Source organism: Apis laboriosa, unplaced genomic scaffold (genome assembly GCF_014066325.1).
Source record: "Apis laboriosa isolate Shangri-la unplaced genomic scaffold, ASM1406632v1 scaffold14686_cov152, whole genome shotgun sequence".
In the NCBI taxonomy this organism is placed as follows: Eukaryota; Metazoa; Arthropoda; class Insecta; order Hymenoptera; family Apidae; genus Apis; species Apis laboriosa.
This window is the reverse complement of record NW_025221692.1, coordinates 58,313-73,827: the sequence shown is the minus strand read 5'-3', so window position 1 is coordinate 73,827 and position 15,515 is coordinate 58,313. Positions and strand designations below refer to the sequence as shown.

The window sequence follows — 15,515 nt, the reverse complement described above, 5'->3', positions numbered from 1 at the left end:
TGTCTTTGATCGATCGAGATATCGTGGCGAAAGACGCGAGAGAAAACAAGACGGAAAGAAACAGTTCTTTCATCGCGAATTTATCGGATGGCTACTCCTCGATTAAATCTCGTCGTCAATACTCTGTGTAAATCCACGGCTCCGAGTAATTTATTCATTGAAAGATCGGATCATAATGCGAAATTGCGGCTCTCCAACCAGAGAGCAACTTTATTGCCGCGAAAAGGTCAGCGCAAAATGGTTACGCCTCCCTCCAGGCTAAATTGCGTCCCGGATAAGATTTTATAACGCGCAAGAATTATTATTCGATAATAATATCGAATGGAGAAAGAGGGAAAGAAAGAGAGATATTACTCGATTCATCGATGATCGAGTCTTCGAAATCCTCGTCCTCCGATATGTCTTGATCGCTTCCCGTATCGTTCTCGAAGAATCGATGCTCCGACTCGTGCTCCGTATCCGGATCGGCCGTGTTGTCCTCCTCCTCTTCCGGTGTCGCGTTCGAATGCTGTTTAACCAACGCCGTTTGATTCTGTTTCCTCGCTTCCCTCGCTTTCGATTCGGCGATCGATTCCGGCGTTTCTCGACGCCCGGAAGATTCGATCAGGAACGTATCCGGCCACTTGAACTTGGATCTTCTCCCGTGTTTGCTGGAAAACACGCAAACGCAAACCTCTTGAAAAATTTACAGAAAATTCACATCGCGCATAAGACGGAAGGCAAAGCTTCGTCAAAATTGTGTTCGAGTTTCGTTCGATTCGATTCAATGGTAATTTTCGTTTTATTGCGGGATTTAATCCTTAAATCGCGTATATACGTGGGATGAAAAATTGGCAAATATACTCACTTCTGAAAAAGTTTCTTAAAGGAACGACCGTCCATCTGCGGGGGCGTCTCGACGCCGGCTATGTCCAGAAACGTCGGCGCCAAGTCGATGTTCAAAACTATGTCGTCTACTCTGCAACGTCATATAGATGCTTTATTGTAATCCAATATTGCAGCAATACTCCCTACCCTAGGGCGAGTACCGAGCTAGCAAACCCTCCATTCGGATATCCCGATATTTCGTCCTTCGCTATTCCCTACCTTTCATCTTTCTCGTTTTATCGTATTACGGATCTTTGATTTTTTTTTTTTTTTTTTAATATTCAATTTCAAACACGTTTATGAAACGTGGAGGGAAATGTACAAACCGCGATAACTTCATCCTCTTATCTTTATAATATATATATATATATATATTTTTAAATTCTTCTTCACCGAGTCACGCTATAAGATCATTTATTAGAACCGGTGAACGGAAAATAAATGTTTTTTTTTTTTTTTTTTTTATAAACTAAACCTGTCTCTACAAAAGATTAATCTACCATAGTCATAATATTTGTTCTATCGAACGTAACGACATTCCACCCTCTAACATTTTGCGCGAATATTGCAAACATATCTACAAGGTGTCTGTTTTATCTAAGAACAAATGAAATTTGATATAAGAAAAAATACAATATTGAACAGTATTAACAATTCCTTTGTGATAATTTTCGCTAATATTTTTGCCAAACAAAACTTTTGTAGAACATCCCTTTCGTCAATTCTCTCCTTAAAAAGATATTTCACTGCATTCAGACGAACAGACACTGTCTCTGGAAACGTTAAACGCCTACGTTCCTTCGCCTAATTTTCGAATATTCTTTTTCGAGATTCTCTTTGACTCTTTCGATCGATTATTAAATCCAGAAAGGGTTGCATCGCGGAAGCAAGGCGCCACGTTGCGATATTAATCTAAACGATGATGCTCGTGACAGACAACTCGCGGTCGTCCCTCGATTTTACACACGCGAATTCACGTTCGGGCAACGAGGAACGGTGAACCGTCTCGTCAATTAGCGCGCTGTCTTTTCCTCGTCCCTCCTGTCGCGGAATTAGCCCGGATAATTTATCGTTTTCGAGGCCGTGTACCCGTAATTCCAGAAGGCGGAGGCCAGGCCACTTAACGCCAGTGTTCTCTATTTATTGCGGGCGAGATCTCGTCCTCGACGCCGGATATTTAAGGGCGCATAAATACACGCGTTTAATGTAACAACCCGCGATCGGCTGAAATTATCGAGCGTTCTACTTCGCCCCTTTGGGCCATCGATTTACGAGGGGATGCGCGACCACTGTTTCTCGATTCCAATCAAAGCTGTTGCTCGATCGAAAAGCTCTGAAATTCGCGAAGGAGGAGGGCGCAAGCAAAGCTGACGAATCAATTTACCCAAACCTGGCCGCCTCTATCCGACCTCTGTGATTTACAACTTTAACTGCGCCTCCTCCTCCGCGCGGTGAACCGAGTCACGACTCGCGCTCGTTTACTCGCCCTACTTATAACTGTCTACAAAGATACCCGACACGACGAGAAGTGGAATAACGGAAAATGAAACAAGATGGCGCGTGCTTACATGGTGCCGGGTTCGATGCCAGGCCCCCTTATCAAGAACGGCACTCTCACGTCGAACTCGAAAGGGAAACTCTTCCCTTTGATCAGGCCAAACTGGCCGAGATGGTAGCCGTGGTCGGACGTGTAGATGATGTACGTGTTGTCCAACTCGCCCAGATCTTTCAACTCTTGGTAAATCTGTTAAACGAGCGGCTGTTGTTAAAAATAAACGGTGGTGACGCATCAACGATGGTAAAAAAGGTCGGCAAATTAATACGTGCCCGCGAAAACGGTGCTAAAACGAGTATGAATCATCGTACGTACCCTGTCCACGGCATCGTCCACGCTCTGCAACGTCTGAAGCCTCTTGGTCATCAGGAGATCCGTGAACTGTTTGTGTATGGGTTGCATTTTCTGCGTGACCTGCAGTATCCATTGCTTGTCGGGATTCGGCGCGTAGTCGTAGGCCGGGGTGCTAGAACAAGCGGAGGGGAAAAAAGAAAAGAGAAGGGAAAAAAAATCTTTGTTTTTTGAGATGAAACAGAGCTTGGCGAAAGGGATCGTTCGACCGTGTTTAATCCAGTCAGCCGGATCGTCCTGTTTCTCGACGACTCTCGAGAAATCCCGGTTAGCCGATTAAGCGAGAGTTGAGTCGGTTTCTAGGTAACTAGGATCGAAACTCGCACGATTCCTCCTCGCAAGCGAGACGAGCGAGGCCAGGCCGAAATTGAATTAATCTCGCGGAGCAAGGGAACGTCCAGTGCAACGCCTAGACTCTCGAGGCAGACACCGTATCCTCTCTCCCCCTCCTTTCTCTTCCCTCTCCTCTTGCCTCTCCACCAATTACACGAGACACGAAATTATGGGTAATTGGCCCTTCACCTTCCACCACGTCCTTCAGAAACGGCTCGCCTCCCTGCTTGATCCTTGTCTCACTTTGGCGGATGTTTCGTATACGAGATGCAAGAAACAGGTTTATACACACGGCCCGGTCTTCTTACGGGATTTCATAGAGAGGAACGAGGCGATCGAAGGAAGGGAATTCGACGTATTTCGAATTTAATTTCTCTATCCAAAGCTACAATGCTCGTTACATTTCGGATTGTCCAATTGTTTCGTTCTTGCCGGCCAAGTGGAAGGAAGGATGTTCGATCGAATCGAATCGGCCTCTTCCTCCAATTGCTTGGATTAATTCCCGCGAAACGAAATTGAGATCTCATCAAGGGGAGAGGTGAAGGAAGAGAGGGAGGCGTGCATGTCGACGATGCATGGAAAACGAGCGTTTCGCGTGCTGCGCGATAGCTGTTGCTGTATAACGCGAAATTCCGAGGAATCCCGTTTCCCTTCCGGCAACAGCCGAGCAGATTTTTCCCTGGAAACGAGGAGAGAGCGTTGCCTAACGCGATCATCGCGATACCGCGAGTGCGCTCGTTGAATTAACGATCCAACAAGAAACGCGTCGGCCGCCGCGATAAATCCAACCAGGAACACGCCCCCCTCCCTCCCTTTTCCGAACGAAATCCACGAGGAAACCGCGGAGAAAAGGGAAGGAAACCCCTTTCTCCGAAACGACGAACCTACGATTCTTCAGAGAAGAGAGAGAGAGAGAGAGAGAGCTTCGAAGAATCTAGCAGCGCAGTTTTCCCATTTCATTTTTAAATGAAAATACGAAATCGCGTTATTAATTTCAACCTTTTCGTTGCTTCGAAAAGCTGGTTCCCTCGCTTTATGCCAATTTAAAATAAAGCTCGCAATCTGAACGAAGAATATCGTCGTCCGTCCTGCTGCAGAAACCCTTCCCTCCCCTCCCTCCACGGCCCACGTTCGTGTATATTTCGTCTGGACTCCTTAATTGCGGCCTATTCTGCGTGCACCACGGCTCGCCACGGCCACTTAACTCTCCCCGCGAGACACTCGACGATTATATTTGCACCCAGACACGTGCACCCCCCGCCCCTCGCTCCCCCGAAAAATCGGCGCGCGCGTTTGTCTCCATCCCGTGAATCCCTCGCCGCTCCTCGGAAAAACCGGCGTTCTCGTTCCACGCTGTGGAACGCTAATCGACTCCCTCCTCCCTCTCCCCTCCCTTGCGAGTATAATTACGGAACAATCCATTTCCTCGTTGCCATCCTTTTTCGCCTTTTTCTCGAAAGTGAGAATCGATTGCTCGATTTGACAATTGGATTCTGAGCTGGTGTTTTTTTTTAAAATACTTTGGAATTTTTTGAATCTTCGAATAAGAGAATTTTTCTTTTTTTTTTTTTTTTTTCCATCAAAAAGTCACGTTTGTTTTAAAAAAGGATAGGATAGGATAATGGGGAATAATGGATATCGATCTGTAGAGGTGTCTCGTAACATTTCGTTGGAGATATCGTAGCTTTCACTGAACCATTGAATAGCTGCAACGTTTCGTTGTTTTGCATATATTACAATGGAAGTTGGACGATCATTACGAACGTATCAGATTCATCGTCGCGTGTTTCAGTATCGATATTCGATACGTTCCTTTCCTCGAAACGATATTCAAGAATATTGATCCCAAATATTTATTTCAACGTCCACTGTCCACGATTCAATCGCCGAATTACAAATTGTTCTTCGTTATTGTAGAAATAACTATCTAGTCCCCAACTAAGAATTCCATAAAATACCTCTCCTCCTCCTTTACGAAAAATAATACGGAAGGACGAGGGATTCGAAGGAAGGAAAAGAGAGGAAAGGAAATAAATACTCGTCTGGCCAAGATTTCGACTTTCTCTTTTATTCGTCGGAACGACGGCAGGCAAGAGGAAGGAGAACCACGCGTCGATTCACAAAGGGTCGATTGTCGTGTTGCGAATGCACGGGGCTGGGCTGACTCGTACAAATAACCGAGCTGTTCCCGTTCGACCAGCCATCGCTTCGATCGACGTATATTTCACGTCGCTATTAACGATCTAAGACGCCATCCGATCGAAACCTATCCGTCTCTGTCCGCTCGATTCTTCCGTTTTCTCTTTCACCCCTCCCTCCCTCTTGCCTCGACGCGACGCAACGCGGTCGAATAACCCTATTCCCGTGTCTTTCCGACTCGCGATCGAACCGATACGCGAACGTGGAGAGCGTCGTCTCGCGTTTACTCACGCCTCGTTAATCAGTTCTCGACAATCACCACATCTATTCCGGCTACCTTAACTACTCCGTCTAAAAATCGTGACGTAAGAATGACGTAAGAAATAATCGATCGACGTTGGAATTTTTCCAGAAAACAGGGAACGCGATAAATTAAAATTATTTCCCAAAAGATGAGAATTAAAAGAATTATCGATTTGCGAATTATCACAATTTATGCGTTAAATTTGTTTAAAATAAATCTCATCGAAGCAGTTGAGAAAATCTACTCCAGGGATCATCGATCACCGTGTTCGTATTGCGAGCAAATTAATCGATCGTGACTGCGATTTTCCAAATGGACAAGAGGAGCACGAGAAGGAGCAGGATATATTCCCCCCACCCTCTACGTAATATTTAAACCCGATTTACGATGGTAAATTTCTTTCCTTCCTTCCCTCCCCAAGGAATACGGTAAGATCATCTCTCAACCGTAATTGCTACATAAATTTCTCCCTCTAATTACTTGAACGATAAATCCCGATTATCTGATCACCGGTGATATTAACGGGGCCAGGCGCGTTTCGCCTGGAATTAAAAGGGAGGCCGCGGGCGGAACACAGTCGTTGTCCCGCGACTCGATACAAGCCAAATCTCTGATAAACTCAGCCTGGCCACGGAGTTGGTTAAAAGGCAGGTTTGGTCGAAATATTAAGCCCGCGATTTCTCTCACCACGCTGTGAAACAGCTCCCTGCGAAACACAATGGGACATCGGGACACCCATTAAGGATTGCGCCTCGTCGAGATTTAGATGCAACCGTTTAATCAGCCCGTGGAATGAACGTCCACGCGTGGACCACGTGTGAAATACAAACCACCAGTTGATCCCCGTGATCTCCTCGTGCTCCATTATTTAAAAATCGTGTCGTTGGAATTTTTCTCCCCTTTGATCGATCGACGGGATGATCTTAAGCCTCTTAAAATTACCCGCCTGTCCTTGCTTCTTCTTTTCTCTTTTTTTTTTTTTGAATGGAATAGTTTCTACCACGATTGAGTAAGTTGCTTGTTAGTTGTCTGGATTTGGATTGCATTAGGTTAACGAAAAGTGCGCACGTCACGCCGCGTGTTTAGTTCGTTTATCTTGACCTCGTTGGCACGAGGAGAAGTTTCGAAGATTGATTCGCTCCAAATGGATAGATGGTTCCGATTATGAACAGCTTTCTCTCCCTGTCGGTCATTGGCGTTCATTTCCTTGGGTAACGTTGGTGTGTATTCCACGTGCTCGCCAAGATACAAGATACGAAGATAAAACGCTCGATACGATTTATTTAATGAGCTATCATTAAATTTCAATCCATTCGTTTCGATTCTCTCTCTCTCTCCCTCTTTCTCGATTTAATCAAATTCTTCTACTTCTTCTTCTCCTTCTTCTTCTTCGAAAGAGAAGAGATTTTCTTGGATTACATTCAAATGGTATAAAGAGGACACTCCGTTTCCTTTCCTTCCTGGATCTTACGGATAAATTGCATTTCGCCGTTTCCTCCCGTCGAACCCCCGATGAAAAATCTACTTCGCTCTCTTCGACTTCGGCAATCACCGCGATCGATAGCGGTTGTTCCTACGGTAAAACGGCCGCTTATCAGATGTTGCGTAAAGCAACATAAGATAAGAACGCCGCGACAAGCTCGAAAATGTAAATCTCGATCGGACACGCGAAATGTCACCTGTCACGATCGCGATCTCCGTATCTCGATATCGTATCGACGATCGACGATCGTTTCGTATCGGTTCGATTCTCTCGGGGAAATTGAAATTACATTGGGGTGAAGAGGAAGGGGGGGGAATTGCGACAGTAGTATTGCGTATAAATAAATAAACGAACGAGAATGTAAATAACAATAATAATAATAATAATAATACACCCACACCAGCGAAAGGCGCGTTAAATAATCACCATCACCACCTTCACGATCGGATTCGAGCCGGTGGAAAAGATTTACGATCGCGTTGCGGGAAAATATCGAAGGATAATAACTAACGCGCGGAAGTGTTGCTCCATGCTCCATCGTGTACCGTGGAAATAAAGCAAGAAAAAGAAGGAAAAAAAAAAGGAGAGGATTGAACGTACGTAATTTGGGTCACGAGCGCGTGTTGGTCTCGCTTGGAGGATAGAAAAAGAGAAGGAGATTGAATCGGGAAATTACCAGGAGTCGTAAAACCGATTTCGTATTGCTTCGTCGCTCCGATCCTTTCTCGATCGTGCGAAGGAGGAAGGGGAGGGATTGTGGGAGAGGGGGAGAAAGAAAAAAGGAAAAAAATATTAATTCGACCGAATGAAACGACTCGGCCAACGAAGGCTGCTTAAGGGCACAAACATCGAGTTAAAAGCGTCGTGAAAGCGCGTAATTGCGCGCGCATTAATTTCACTTCCCCTTCCTCTCCCTCTCTCTTATTCCTTTTTCTCTCTCTTATCCCCGCGATTGGCTTTTGAACGACAAGAGAATGCACGTGATGCACGAGCGTGGAATTAAAAAAACCACGATGTATACGGGATTAAACGAGCAGTTTCGCTGTTAATGTAATTCCTATTAATCGACACCTATGATGTCGCAATACCGAGCCGGGTTTGTAATTATAATTTATACGCGTCACGGGAGAACAATATCATTTCTAGTATAGAATAGAATTCTCAGGTGATGCGAATTTCAATCTTTGCGTTTCAATCATCGCGAGTAGTTTGTAGCGCGTTTTTCAATATTCATTTGTTCTCCTCGGTTTCGATCGCTCGAGAGGGAGCTCGAAGTAGTATCGACCGTTGCGGTCGGGCGCGCGTTCTTCCTCGAAATCGTGGATTCAGACAGTGGCGAGCAGACCGTTCATCGTTCTCCCTGGAGGGTAAGAAAGGAGGGCAACGAATATTATCGAATAAAACACTGTATACCGTTCGCGACCCGGGTGCAATCTCGTAGAGAAAGCGAAAGGATTCGTCGATCGATACTTTATCTCGCCTTACCTCGATTAACCCATAACGGTGTCGAAGAAGATCCTTTTAGTTCAGAATCGATCGAGTGGAATCAAAAATACTGTACGACGAGTACGATCTTTATTCCCTTCCTCCCCCTCGTTCACAAAAGATCATCCCTCTCGCGAAAACTTCACGCGTCTCTCTCTCTCTCTCTTTCTCTCCCTCTTCCCTGCCTTTCCCTTCTTCGTCTGAATCGTACGCGAGTCGCGGGCACGAGGGGAGAGGGGTGGGCGAGTGAAAAGGATAAGGAGAGTTTGAAAAACTGGCAAAGGCGAGGAGCGAGACAAAGCAATGTGTTTTTTCACCGGTGGAGAACGGAGAGACAGGTGGATATAATACCTGCATCGTGGATGTACAATAACGGGCGTTGTCCAGAGGGGCGAGACGAGACTGCCAACAGGGGAGGGAGGGGTTTTGCACGCGTTTTTAGTGCTTTTCATCGCGCGCACCCCGTCTAGGGCACTCCATCACGCGACGATGACACCGTGGCTGCAGTTATCTATCCGGTTGTCTAGTCTAGAGTGCCTCGGTGTCTCTCGGTTTTTCACCTCCATCTTTGGCTCCTCTCTATGTCTCTCTCTTTCTCTCTTTCCCTCTCTTTCTCTTTACAAGCCGTTAAATCGTCCACAGACTCGTTCACGAATTCGTTGTCCCTTGTCCCTTGTTTTCGTCCATTTCTTCTTCGTCGTTCCCACCAGACCGTCGGGAATATCGCCCTCCCTTCCCCCCCCCATCCCGTGCAGATTTCTCGTTGAAACGACGTCTGAATGGCGGACAGAGGTTGAGAAAACTTGGACGCCGGACGTCGAATGGTTGGCAGAAACGCGTGCACAAACTCGGCTCGTTCGGAGAAACAGCTCTTATTGTCGGGAAGCGCGCGGTGTATGGCGTGTTTAGACGTCTATGGTACGATTGCGTGTTGTTCGTTCGTCATCGTGAATGAAAATGAAACGCGTCAAACGCGTACGAGGGAATAATAATAGAAGGAGGGAGAGGGAGGGAAAAGTAAACGCGAGTTTGCATATAGCGGCCTGCGATTTAATCTCGCGTAAACCTGTAACGTTCGTCGATTCCCTCTTTGTCCCTGGTAAATCTTGCAAATTTTTGCGCAAGTGTCCCGAAGGATTTGGATGAGGATTTAGGGGAAACGCGTATGTTACGCGTCGAGTGTATCGTGGTGTTCGTTCCCCCTCGAGAATTCAACACTACCATTCTAATAGTCCAACTCATCATCCCGTATAATCCGATAAGACAGATCGTTGAGATAAGACGTTGAGAGGGTGGGATTGTTCAGATCTCTCTCTCTCTCTATGCAGAAAATTGCAAAACATCTTCCTACATTTTCCTCGGGCGAGAGTCGAAAGGATTATTGTCGTCCATCTCAACCTGGTAATCTTATACTTTGGGGGGGAAGGGAAAAGAAAATTCCGAGAAAACATCCGTGGAAAATAAGCGATAAAAGGAGTGTACACAAATAATGGTACAACGAGGGATGAAATTTTTTCAATGAAAAATGAAATTTGTCGATTAATTTATTTCTTTTTTCTCCAATAAATTCGAATTGCGAATTTCGCGTCCATAGATATACGATAAAAAGGGGAAAAAGAGAAAATTACGTCGCGTTAATTGAAACGAGAGGGTTGGAAAGGCGCGGAGCGTTCGTAATTGGCAAATAAATTTCCCATCCTAACGAACTGACCCAGATTTGAACTGACCAGGTACAACGATAAAGATAGACGGGCAAATGACGAAGTTTCTCTGTACTTACTGGTGTGTGGTGACGTTGAAGAAGAGGTGTGAGAATTGGGGTGCCGAATCCTCCGGGCCGTGGGGCGCCGGGAAGCTCGCGACCAGCATCACCGGCTTCCGTGCGAAATTGTGTTTACTTTGGCGTAGAAAAGTCACGCTGTCGTTCGCTATCAGGTCCGGGTAATAGTCCTTGCTGTACTCGAACCCGTGCTTTATCTTCTTCCCGTTCATGTTCACGCTGTAGTTGTAGTACCGTGAATTCATTATGAGACCTCCCCATTCCCGCCATCCGGGCGGTATGTACGATCCGTTGTACTTGTTCAGATACTTGCCGAAGTAACCTGGAACGTGTGTTCGTGATAAAGTGAATTACACTCTACTGCGATAAGGAAAATCGATCCCTCGATAGTCGAAGATTCGAACGATAGAATCGAGTGAAAAGATGTTTCACCGATTCATCGATTAATTTCATAAGAGTTTGTGCAAAGTTTTTGGAGCGAAAGAGTCGTTGTTATTTTTTACTATTAAACTTTTACCGCGAATTAAGAATGATTTGTCAGATAATAATTTTTATCTTTAAAAAAAAAATAACTCTTTAACGTTTTATTCTCAAACGTATTTGCATCCTAATACATTCGATGTAAATGATGTGAATGCCGTATGCGTCATGGAGATTTCTATGGATATTTTATGGTGAATGATGCATACTGTCGCGTCATGAATTTTTCCAAGAAATATGAAATGCGTTTCTACGTATCTGGCTTTTCTCTTGCATTCTCCCGTCCAGTAATAATTTTCGCGTTTTATAACTGTTTTTTATATTTATCAAAAGTCAATATCCACCGTCGAGAGAGGCCCATTCGATTTCCTTTATTTTTTTTTTTTTTTTTTTTTTTTCCTTTACGCGGCGCATTGAACGTGTTAAATCTATTCACACACTCTTTCGATTAGTACGTTCTTTGTTTCCCTGTCACACGTGTGCTTACAAGCCTGTGCTCGGTTTGTCTCAATGGGATCGAGCGCAGTTCGGCAAAAAAAGGCACCGAATCAGAGTGTTGCCGTCGAGTGAGTAATGATCACGAGGCGTGGCAGGCTCGTTTCAACCGGGCTTAATAAAAGAAATATCTCTAGTAGACTCCGGCTATCGCAATAGTAATTAATGTGCTATGGACACGCTCGGTTCGTCGCAGGAACTGACTCATGTAACAGATCGATTACCCCCGGCTTGCTTTTTGCTCTCGTTTTTCCACCCCCTCCTCCTCACTCGAATTAACCATCGACTCTCCGCAGAATCCATCTCTCGATCGATTAACGCAACTTTCGATGCTGACGAACTAACACGTCCTCGTCTCGAGGAAACGTAACGTAACTGAATGATGAAAATTTCCCACGATTCCCACGATTTTCTCAACCTCGTGAATCGCGGGGAGAGGAGAAATTTCCAAGGGAATTTTCCTCCCGCGATAAATCAAAAAGGCAATCCCATTTTCCGGGCCAACCCCTCGATGCACAGCCGGGGCGCATCGGTCTTCTCGGATTCATCTCGGGGGCAGCGTTGAATTATTCATACGGGGCACCATCAAATAATTAATTCAAAAGTACCACGCCGTCCCTTTCGTTGGTAGCCGCGGCAGCGTTTACATACCTGTACCCGCTATCGAACAGGCCGAGGAGGGGGAGGAAAGGGGGGCTTATTTATAACAGTTGCACGAAGAAGGGAAGGGAGGCCGATGGTTTGGGGCAACTTTTTGCGTGGCGGGCGAGGACCACCTCGAGACCACGGGCCAATCGCATTACTCTCGTTTTGCGTTAACCGATGACGTCTCAATAAAGGGCCGCCTTTCTCGATACTAAATATAAAGGACGGTAAATCTCGTTGGATGGGTGGCTTGCGGCCTCGAGGGCGAAAATTCGTCCTTACCTTATCCCTTCCCCAACACGATATACGGGTCAGTGGACGGTCGTTAACATCGCGAATCTCTTCGAAATCTCGCAATTAGACTCGTGTCTCGCCTTCTTCCGTTAACGCCGGGATTTTTTTATGAAATTTTCGGCTTCTTTCCGAGCGATAGAGTTTCTCGGAACTCGTCCCCTTTCCAAAAAGAAATTTGAATAGCTCGTGGTTTTGTATCTAAAAAAAAGGGAGGGGAAGGAAGAGGAGAGGAGATTTGGCTAGCTAGCACGCTCGAAAGAGGGAAAAGGAAGAACATTTCAATTTTAAATGTCAGGGATGGTTTTAAAAATGAGTCGACCGGCGATCACGCGAGCTGACGTTTCCTGCGATGTGTCAGAAGAGAGAGAGAGAGAGAGAGAAGGAGCGGATGTTCGACCTGATTTCTTCTGCGACGGGGGCTAGCTAGAAGTGGAGGATGGAGAAGAGAAAAAAGTAGGAATTGCGGATTAATTAGCGACGTAGTTTGAAGAAATTCGCTCGGTTCGTTCGCGGTTAGATATTATCTGGCTCACTTTTTTTTTTCCAAAGGGAGACACCAGTTTCTCACGGAACTGGTTTAAAGGAACGAAAAATTTGCATAAATGACCTGGTCCTCTTAACGTGGTGTTGGTGGGCCGCGTTTAAAATTACGCTTTAATTATTGATAATTCGAAATTCATTAGCTAGTACCGTGCCGTGAATACATTAAGATACTTGTCTTTTCGGCAAACGAATTGATCATTAGTATCTTCGAAGCGCGAAACTTTCTTTAGCTTTAACAGCGGATATAATATGGGGTGTAATCTATCATCGATAAGTATTAAAAAGAAAAACAAGAAAAAGATTCAACATCTTGAATTAAATATAACATACACGCACACAGTGTATTTATATCGATTATTTCTTCGTCTATTTTCCCAGCCTACGAGACTCTTACATCTCTAAGGTCGTTGCCTTCGCATGACACTGACTTAGGCCCAACCTAAAAATACCTGGATACACTGGGGCAGCCGTAAATATCAATTAGATTGTTATCGTGCGATGCACATGCGAGGAACGTTGATCACAATAATGATCGGCCAACTGGTAACCAAGTTTAATTGCCCCTTCGTCATTTCAATTAATCAATGTCCCGCCATACTCTGCTATTTCTTATTCCATCGCCTCTTAAAAATGCGCATACCTCGAAAACCCGCAATTGCTTCTCCATCTTCGTATTCCCCATTCATCTCCCTCCCTCCCTCTCTCTCTCTCTTTCTCCGTATTTTTAAATCGCTAATCTTCGTATGAATATCGAATATCCAATTGGTGACCGCTATCCATGGCAAAGCCATCTTTCATTTGAACGTTTTGGCTCGCGATAAGTCAGGCCTGGGAGGTTTGGCCGCAGCTTTTATTCCACGAAAACGAGTGTTCTCGTGAAGGAAAATAAGATTTGGTCCCCGTGGTTCGACGTGGTTTTCTGCCTCGATAGAGATCCTCGTTTCGAGAACTTTTCGCCTGGCCCATATTCCCGCCTACAACACGTATATGTATCCGTTGCATCGACCGCTCCACCATTCTCCCGATATTCGTTTTGTTTGAAAGAAAAGAGAGAAAGGGAGAGTGAGTGAGAGAGAGAGAGGAGAATGCGGAGCCGCGACTGGCGCCAGGATATCACGGTTCCTCCGGCTCGTCCTTTTGTCCCGCTTTGTCGGACACAGACCGATCGACCGGCTCGGCCGACTACGTACCGGCTTTTTACGATCGAACGCCATCGAGACTCGTCTCGACTATTATTTTTGCATTTTTACCCGCGCTTTCGTTGCAACAACGGCAAGCATTGGTTCGCCAATTCGAGAAGCAACAGGTAACGTTGCGTCATCCCTCGAATTGGCCTACTTTCTTCTCTCTTTTTCTCCTACGTTTGTATTCTTGGCGTAGATCTTAGTTTTCATCGTTTCTTACGTTAGGAAAAAATGGTTAAAGTAATTCCAAGATTATTGAGATTATCATGATTCAAGATATCAAGATCAATTACATTCTAATTGGTTGATTAAATTTATTTCAATCAAAGGATTTTTTAAATCGGTTTATAGCCTCTAATATTGCTGCAAGCAGTATTCTTCGATATATCGTGTAATTTACATTAAAACTCGATTAAAATTTAAACTGCTATGGCTTCGAACGTAAGGATATTCGGTCAATGGATGAAGGACTATTAAAAGCAGGGGAATTTGCTCTTTAAAACGTATTTTTGTTTATCTCGATACGACTTCCAGTTCCCAAGATATCGTCGTGTAAAGAAAAGATAATTTTTAAGTATATACGTTAAACCGGATTAATCCTATTAAAATTAGATAAATTTTAAACCGTTGTAACTCCGAAGATAATGAGTTCCGATCAACGAACGAACGATCGTTAGAAGCGTGAAACCTTACCCTTTAAAACGCCTTTTCGTTTATCTCGATACGACTTCCGGTTGCCGAGATATCATCGTGCAAAGAAAATGATAATTTTTAATCGTTTATTGTTTCCGTCCTTGTCCCTTACTCGGACTTCTCGTCTCGCTGACCTATCCCAAACTGCAGACAAGTGACAGTCGCGATTCCTGGAAAAGCGTAGTACGCGATTCTTGGAAGAACATAGTACGCATTTCCAGGAAAAATATAGAATACTGGATTGCGGGCCCATTCATAATTTCTACATCCGTCTTGAGCGGATACTTTGAGCTCTTATATCTCGGCAACGGATTGAGATATCGCGATGATTCAAAAAGTGACTTCGATAGCACGGTTCTCTCTATTTTCCGTGCGGATTTTGATAAAAGAATTTCAGTTTTTTTTTCGTGACTTTTGCACGAAAAATTAAAGTTTCCTTTGTAATTTTGCGTGAATATAATGATCTGTGCCATAATATAAAGTATATAGCGACATTATTTGTTTCAAATAATACAATTTTTACTTGAAACATATTTGTAATAAAAAAAAAAAACAAAGCTATTATTGATACAGATAAAAAACACCTTTCAATTTTAAACACGAAAATTTTCATTTACCATGCAATGTTTCGTAATCAAACGTTCAGCTACAAGTATATCCATCACTGATACTTACAAAATCTGATAACAAATAAAGCTTCTTCCTCCAACTTGAAGCTTGAAAGTTCGTTGCGCGCTTGTCGTCATCATTTCGAATTCCCGAAGTCACGAAAGCTGATTCAAACGCTACATACTCTACATACCCTCCGATTAACAAACGACGGAATTAGACAAGAGTGAGCTGCACGCGACTTGTATTCGGAGGGATCATCGCATCGCGATGAA

At 44.5% G+C, this 15,515-nt stretch overlaps 1 protein-coding gene across 5 annotated transcripts in view; it reads right to left on the bottom strand.

Annotated features, from left to right (window-relative positions):
* The window catches only part of LOC122710364 (extracellular sulfatase SULF-1 homolog), a 71,321-nt gene that overhangs the window by 6,006 nt on the left and 49,800 nt on the right, over window positions 1-15,515 (bottom strand). For all 5 annotated transcript variants that reach the window (XM_043928171.1, XM_043928172.1, XM_043928174.1 and 2 more), the window contains 5 exons: window positions 10,298-10,619; window positions 2,738-2,888; window positions 2,436-2,611; window positions 848-958; window positions 355-650 (listed from right to left, as the gene is read on the bottom strand). In XM_043928171.1, the coding sequence (XP_043784106.1) occupies window positions 355-650; window positions 848-958; window positions 2,436-2,611; window positions 2,738-2,888; window positions 10,298-10,619 (1,056 nt within the window). The remainder of the gene's footprint in view (window positions 1-354; window positions 651-847; window positions 959-2,435; window positions 2,612-2,737; window positions 2,889-10,297; window positions 10,620-15,515) is intronic.